The 7,229-nt window shown below is 36.5% G+C and overlaps 3 protein-coding genes across 4 annotated transcripts in view; 2 read left to right on the top strand and 1 right to left on the bottom strand.

Annotated features, from left to right (window-relative positions):
- Positions 1 to 81: 81 nt before the first annotated feature.
- LOC18036190 (MAR-binding filament-like protein 1-1) lies at positions 82 to 2,267 on the top strand. The gene has a single exon (XM_006426980.2). The coding sequence runs from the start codon at positions 289 to 291 to the stop codon at positions 1,996 to 1,998; it is 1,710 nt and encodes a 569-aa protein (XP_006427043.1). The 5' UTR covers positions 82 to 288; the 3' UTR covers positions 1,999 to 2,267.
- Positions 2,268 to 2,582: 315 nt separating this feature from the next.
- LOC18036227 (protein SYS1 homolog) lies at positions 2,583 to 5,399 on the top strand. Of its 2 annotated transcripts, XM_006426981.2 has the most exons (4): positions 2,588 to 2,798; positions 2,941 to 3,500; positions 4,030 to 4,256; positions 4,886 to 5,399. In XM_006426981.2, exons 2-4 carry the CDS (start codon positions 3,277 to 3,279, stop codon positions 4,891 to 4,893), a joined length of 459 nt encoding a protein of 152 aa, XP_006427044.1. In that variant the 5' UTR covers positions 2,588 to 2,798; positions 2,941 to 3,276; the 3' UTR covers positions 4,894 to 5,399. The 2 variants fall into 2 exon arrangements, with proteins under 2 accessions (XP_024036752.1, XP_006427044.1); XM_024180984.1 differs by lacking the exon at positions 4,886 to 5,399 and having other exon boundaries at positions 2,583 to 2,798; positions 4,030 to 4,285.
- A 725-nt stretch (positions 5,400 to 6,124) lies between these two features.
- Positions 6,125 to 7,229, bottom strand: part of LOC18036112 (probable sulfate transporter 3.4) — a 4,318-nt gene continuing 3,213 nt past the window's right edge. Inside the window, exons 9-13 of the mRNA XM_006426983.2 lie at positions 7,156 to 7,229; positions 6,836 to 7,026; positions 6,656 to 6,741; positions 6,480 to 6,556; positions 6,125 to 6,381 (exon numbers count right to left, since the gene is read on the bottom strand). The exon at positions 7,156 to 7,229 is cut by the window's right edge and continues 258 nt beyond it. Coding sequence (XP_006427046.2) covers positions 6,238 to 6,381; positions 6,480 to 6,556; positions 6,656 to 6,741; positions 6,836 to 7,026; positions 7,156 to 7,229 — 572 coding nt within the window. The 3' untranslated portion in view covers positions 6,125 to 6,237. The remainder of the gene's footprint in view (positions 6,382 to 6,479; positions 6,557 to 6,655; positions 6,742 to 6,835; positions 7,027 to 7,155) is intronic.

Here is a 7,229-nt window from a genome sequence, read left to right on the forward strand (position 1 = left end):
TCAAAATGAGAAAAAAAGCACTGATGCAACTCTGAATATGTAAGTGCTCTCACTTTATGTTGAGTTTTGGCACAAATCATTAGGAGGATAGTTTGAGCATTCAAGGATGAGTCCATTTAGAGGAAAGTCTCCTTGGGTTAAGTTTTGAATGAAAAATGTTCTTGATTCTCATCGGTTGTAAAAATGTTTCCATCATGGTAATAGCATCCTTTCCCTCCCTGTTCTACGTCTGGTAGTCAGTTTGGACATCGGTTTCTAAACCACTCATACACTGGTTGAAATGCACAGATGAAAGCCAGGCTCAAAGAAAAGGAAGCGGCCATTGTTTCATTGGAGAAAGATTTTGAATCAAAATTACAGAATGAACAAGAACAACGAACTAAGCAACTCAAGTCAGCAAAGGAAGAACAGCAGTTGTTGATGAACAAACTGAACTCAGCTAATACTACAATTTCTGGGTTGGGAAAGGAGCTGCAAAATGAAAAAAGATTTATTGAGGAACTCAGAATTGAAATTGATAGTCTTCAAACCAGCCTCTTGAAATTTGGGGAAGATAAAAGGACACTTGAAGAAGAACGTAAGCAAAAGCTTGACAGAATAGAAGGTTTACAAGATAAGATTAACTTACTCAGTTTAGAGCTCAGAGAAAAGGATGACGGTGTTCAAAAATTGAGCTCTTCTCTCCAGCAGAAGGAAACAGAGTTGAAGAACTTGAATTCTGTCTACAAGCAGACTAAGGATGAACTAGCCAAAGCAGAATCTGAAATCAAAGCATTGACAGATAAACTCCAGAACAAAAAAAAGGAACTAGAATTGAAGAATTCTTTGGTAGATGAATTAAATGCAAGAGCAAGTTCTTTATTAGTTGAGAGAGATGATTCCAAGCAGAAACTTGAGGCGGTTCAAAAGGAGTACAAAGAGCTGAAGTTATCTTCTGAAAACGAGACAGCTTCAAATGCAAAGCGTTTGAGAGAGAAGAAAGAAGAACTTCACCAACTGAAGGAAAAGCTTGAGCTTACTCTGGATGAAGCTTGTGAAAATCGAGCAACCATTGCTAAGTTCACCCAAGAAAAGGATGACTTGAGGAAAATGCTGGATAACGAATTGGGCAATGTAAAGAATCTGAAATATGAACTTCAAATTACTCAGGAAACTCTTGAGACGACAAGGAATGAGGCTTCTGATCTGGAAAAGCAACTAAAGCAATCGAAAGATTCGTGTGCAGATCTTGAGACTGAAATTTCTAGAATTCGGGCTGAATTTGCTGAAGTTAAGCATACCTTGGGAAACAGCCTTGATGAGGCAAAAAGAAGTGGTGAAGTGCTAGCCGGCGAGCTCTTTGCAGCAAAGGAAGTTCTGAAGAAAGCTAGCGAGGAGCTGCAAAATGTGTCCCATGAACTGGAAGCTACAGCAGAAAATCGTGATAGCCTACGAAAGGAATTGGTAAATGTCTATAAGAAAGCAGAAGCTACGGCCAATGATTTAAAAGAACAAAAAGAGATAGTTTCTTCTTTGAACAAAGAGCTACAAGCTTTGGAGAAGCAAACCTCCAAGGACAAGGAGGCGCGCAAGTCCCTGGAAACAGACTTGGAAGAGGCTACCAAATCACTCGATGAGATGAACCGAAATGCATTGGAACTTTCTAAGAATTTAGAGAAGGCTAATTCTCAGATCTCTAACCTTGAAGATGAGAAGGCAGTGCTTTACAAGAGCCTCACGGAACAGAAGAGCATAGCCAATGAATCCCGAGAAAACATGGAAGATGCTCATAATCTAGTCATGAGGCTTGGCCAGGAAAGGAAGAGTTTGGACAAGAGATCAAAGAAACTTGAAGAGGAATTGGCATCCGCAAAAGGTGAAATACTGCGGCTAAGAAGTCAAATAAATTCATCAAAAACTCTTGTAAATGATGAGAATCCTCGGAAAGTTGAAGATGACAACAAGGTCCCAGTCACTGCAAAGAAAACTACTAGGAGGAGAAAGAGTAACTCACAATGAGACTGCAAACTAATTTTTTGTTCTCCATATTCCTAATGTTCATATATTATCCAATGCCACTAGACACTGAGACTTTGCATTCTCAGATTAATTTTTCGGGACGCATATGTACGATTATTGTATAAATGCTGAGGCATGAGATTAGGGAAATGGCTCTTTGTATGTAAGGATATAGTCTTTTCATTTCATTGTCTTCACTTTTCATGAATGTATAATGTCTAGTTGAGGTGACCACTCAGTGTATTTACTCTTTATTCTTCCTTTTTTCTGGGGTGAAGTATAGATTGCTGGTTTGCTGCAAACATTGTTGGCATAGTTTATTTTCAACATTGTGAAGTGTCATGCTTTCACATACATACAAAATACATATGCTAATTGTCCAACACAAAAGGGGAATTACACTCAAGCATTTATGTTGCGCAATTACCAAAATTGATATAAAAAGTTTTCGTAATTTGTAAGATTAATAAGTTTATCATCTATAAATGTAATTTTTTAATACTGCCATTAAAAAAACAAAAAAAAAAACGATAAACCCTTTGGCTGTACTCGAACCTGCAATCTTGAGAAAAGAAAATCAATATGCTAAACCCCTCGGCCGCGATACTTTAAAGCAGCGAGTAATTTACCAATTTGACCAACACGCAACGCCGTTGTCATGTGCTTAACATACAAAAATGGACCAAATTTTCAGGAAATTAAAATACCAAGCTCTTCACTAATTGCCCGTCTGTATGTTTTTGGTAAAGTATTTGTTTAATAACCAAAAGCATAAATCCTTTGAAGAAACCCTCCACATGGTCAGTCTCTCTCTCTCTCTCTCGTTCTGAATTTTGGTAATTTAATGCAAATCTGCTCTATACATATATATATATATACACATTCAATTTTTAAAAAAATTTACTAATTTTTCACAATAATCTGTCCTTTTGTTGCCTCCAGATTTGGCTTGGGTTCTTCTTCCTTCATTCGTCAATTTCCCAGATCCAAGGAAACCTGGCTTTCAATTTGGGTGCCAAGAAAATTGGCATTTAAATTTCATTCTTGTTATTTTATTTTTTATTTGTTTAGGTTTAATTTTCAGAATTGAGTTCCTTTGAATTGGTTAGTGGCGTTTCCTCGGCTTTTGGTGATCTGGATATTGAGGTTATTAGTTTAATTGTTCAAACGAAGTTTCCTTTTTTGGTTCGGAGAATTGGTTTGTGGCCTTGTTGTTACTTTTGGTGATCTGGGTATTGAAGAAATTTAGTCTGAGGTATTACTGTAGTTGTAGAAGATATGTTCTATGGTTCAGTAGTATGGGACCCTTGGCTTATCGTTGCCCAAATTGTCTGTCTGCAATGCTTATACTACCTCACACTTGGTGTATTTGTATCCATTTTTGTTGGCACTCGTGTTTCGCATATGAGTCTTGTGTACTTCTTTGATTTTGCTACAGTCACTGCCTCTACGGTCACTGGGTGGTGTGTTATTGCTTCGGTCCTGCTCACCTCAGTTGCAGGGTGAGAATACTAGTCCCTTTGCTTTAATTTACTTGTAGTTTGTTGTTTTCTTATGCAATATGTTAGGGGACCGTGAGTTAATTAGAATAGGTCTGTAGATTGTGTTATTTCAAGCTTATGCACAGTCATGCATGGTATGGTGCACAAACTGATGGCTCAAGCCACCATAGCCTTAATGAATGGGATTTACATAGATGATATCACTATTGTTATTAGGTTTCAACATTGCCATGTCATTGTTAATGAATTATTCGTTGTGTCTTCCATTGCATCCTTACTAGAGTCCATTTGCTTACTAGCTCTATATTTCTTCATTTTTCTTTCCGTTCATGTGCATCTGTGATTTGGGATTATATTGTATTATCATCTTCAATTTATTTCATAATATTCATTCACTTGTACTTATCTTATTATTGACCTAAAAAGTAGACCTTGTAAATTATATTAGTTTCATAGATTCATATTTATTTTTTCTGTCAAAATGGTTGCTTGCTTTGGTTAACTTTGGACACTGTTGTTCCTTGTGCAGAGCTGGCTACATGTTTCATTTAATAGAGAGGGCAAAGAAGTGCTTAGATTTTTCAGCCACTGTGTATATCATCCATCTTTTTATATGCATTGTATATGGAGGTTGGCCCTCCTCTATAACGTGGTGGGTTGTGAATGGTACTGGACTTGCACTGATGGCTTTGCTAGGTGAATATCTGTGCATCAGACGTGAATTGCGAGAGATTCCTATACCACGTTACAGATCAAGTAAGAACATTTTCCAGTATATGCTCTAAGTGATTACGTAAACGAATATTATTTCATTTATTTATGTCTATTTCATGTTATTTTTTATTTTTCCTATTAACATGCTTCATAATTCATATCAAAATATTGGCTTCAGACTTGTTTTCTTTCCTAGCTTGAAGGTTTTTGTCCTGGTGTGACTCTTATTTTAGGGAAGCATAGAAGCTTTTTTATTTTGTGTCAGGGTGTGTGTTTATTTTCTACGCTCTGTGGGGTAATGGTTTTGCCATCTAAAATGTTCTTGTTATCTGCTGTTTATGCTGAAATGTTGGTGTTATTGATCTGGATGAAAATTTTCATTTGGATGGGATTCCTGTGATATAAAAACAGTTTCTAGAAAAATGAATCTGCATTACAGTTAATAGAAGAGTTTAGTTATTGATAGGCCGAGATTTTTATTGGATTACTTTTTCATTGGATTGCTGTTTGTGTTTATATTCATAGGTGATCTATTGCATGCTAAACAGTCATTTCACTACATTAGAATTTATACCATACTAATTACTTACAGATTTTCTTTTCTTGTTTTCCTTATTTAAATTGAATATTGCTGTGATGTCATCTAAATTAATTGGACCTTGGCCATGCAGATGTTTAAATGAAAAGGAGAGCTCAACAGGCAGGAATTAGTTTTCTTGTGGATTTTTATGATTATTTCTTCACTGTTATGGTGGAGTCCAGGACTGCTTATTAATTAACAGGTCTACTCTGACAGAAAAGAATTGTTTATATCTTTGCCTGTGGCTGCAATGGAGAGCAAATAGGCTCGAGATGGTTGTCAAACGTATGAAGATTGAGCACATTGGACTAGTTATGTGGCTCAGGAAACTTTTAAATGTTATGTACAATTGTAGGAGCCCTTGAGAAAGATGATGCATTGCTTTTCATATCATTTCTTATGGTGGCAAATAGTGATGTGCATAGTTTATTAGGTTTCTACATTTTGATATCACCAATACTGAGTTTTCAGATAAGTGGATGAATTGGGCAAATTTTTGTCATTTGAGTTGGGAGAATATTTTGCAAGGTTGTTAAACTGAAACATGATTACAGATTGTTTATTAGATTTCATAACTCTGAGATGAATCAATTATTGGTATCGCATTTTGCGCCTGGTTAATTGGGCTAGTAAGCTACTTATAGTTTCTTCTTTGGGCCTCAATTTTCCCTACTAATTGTCACAAATTCAGTGGACAGGAATGAGGAAATACATCCATGTAGAACACTCAACAGAAAACTCATTCATGTAGAACTCACAACTTACATTTCAAGGAATCATGAAGATGAACTATAAATTATTATTATGATCTTGAAGAGGTTGTTTTTTTCTAATTAAATTTTTTTTTTTGGTGTCATTTCTAGCTCTTTCGTTGGATTTTACTGATGCCTCAGTTTTAGGACATCATTTCTGTGGCTTCTTGCTCTCTCTCATTGTCTCATTTGCTTTATTCGAAGGCATGCTATGAAAGATGTTGGTTTGGTTCCACGTGAATTGTGAAGCAAACTAATGCTAACATGGTTCTGGTCTTTTAATTATGTGGCATCAAGCTTTGAAGTCTATAGATTGCTCAAATGTGTTATTTCACAATGACAAATGGAAAGAAGAAACTTCTTCATTATTTTTCATTGAAATTAAGTTACTTTCATGGCCAAGCTTTCCGTACACATAATTGTAAGGCGAACAATTCTTCTCTTGCAAACAAGAATACATATAATTAACAATTGAGATACAATTGGATCAAAATCTCTTCTTAGAAGAGCATGCATGGCCGCCGCCTTCTTTTTATGTAAAAAGAAAATGCATGCTCACTGCTCTATTTTCCGGGGAAAAAAAGTATGGAAACTAATTACTCTGCTCTCAAGCATCTTCCTAGACTGCCCAAGATTTGGATTTGTTAGTGTTCTCTTCATTTTCTCTTTTCTTCACACAGCTCTGTAGAATTCATGGTTGAGCCTTCCACAAAGCTGAAATGTCTGCTATGGCTTCTCCGACTGTGAGATACAGTCCATTTAGTCCAAAGGACTCCAAGACTTTTGACTGATGCAACTTTTCTGTCACACTTCCGACCGGATTTGCCAATACAAGCTGCATAGAAAACACCAAGATTAGTTAAATACTGTCCGACTGAAGAATATCATGGAGAATGTGCGTGTGATGGATGCAATATGATTTGCAATCCTTACCTGCAAGGATTGTTTCTCAAGAATTTTTCTGAGTTCACACACCATGTCGATACCACTTGTGTCAATAGCTGTCACAGCTGAGATTAAAAGAGTACATATGTTAGCCAATTGGACTTTCAAGTGAAATAATTTCACAAGATTGGTGATCGGTTTTCTGAATTTTCTGAATAACGTACCGGTCATGTCAAGAATTATGCATTTTAGTGTACTCTCATTGTTTGCTTCTATCCATTCTTCCTCCTCCCGAATCCATCGTAAAATCCTGCAATAAGATAGTATAGAGTTGAGCCTGTCTGGTGTGAATTGCATGATCCAGAACTATGAAACCCAACTGCTAGTGAATTCAGTGAACTAACCTTTCTTGCAGATAAGTTGAATTTGCAAAGTAAATGGGAGATTCAACTGCTAGAATGAGAAACGAAGAGACTCTTAAAGCTTCTCTGTATCGGTTGAGGCTTTGATATATATGAGTTCCGGGTATGTTACCCAAGGCTACAGTGTTTGGCCTGGTGACATGCAAGAGAATCTTGAACACTGAAACTCCAACCTGAATTTTCCAGCGAAAGGTATCACCATAGATTATGGTTATTTATATGTAACGAGATATAAGCACGTTGCCATGTAACTAAAACTGAACAGGGGAGGAAAATTAGTTTCAAGAAGCTCAGAAACTTACTGCAATGGCAAGACCAAGTGGCACAGAAATGAAAAGAACACCAAAGAAGGAACATGAACAAGCCAGGAAATCAA

The sequence above is a fragment of the Citrus clementina genome, unplaced genomic scaffold, assembly GCF_000493195.1.
Source record: "Citrus clementina cultivar Clemenules unplaced genomic scaffold, Citrus_clementina_v1.0 scaffold_7, whole genome shotgun sequence".
Lineage (NCBI taxonomy): Eukaryota > Viridiplantae > Streptophyta > Magnoliopsida > Sapindales > Rutaceae > Citrus > Citrus x clementina.

Excerpts from the sequence above, each read along its gene's own strand:
- LOC18036190 (XM_006426980.2), top strand. The coding sequence starts at position 289 with ATGAAAGCCAGGCTCAAAGAAAAGGAAGCGGCCATTGTTTCATTGGAG.
- LOC18036227 (XM_024180984.1), top strand. The coding sequence starts at position 3,277 with ATGTTCTATGGTTCAGTAGTATGGGACCCTTGGCTTATCGTTGCCCAA. Across the intron at positions 3,501-4,029 it reads CTGCTCACCTCAGTTGCAGG|AGCTGGCTACATGTTTCATT; the intron begins GTGAGAATACTA and ends TTCCTTGTGCAG.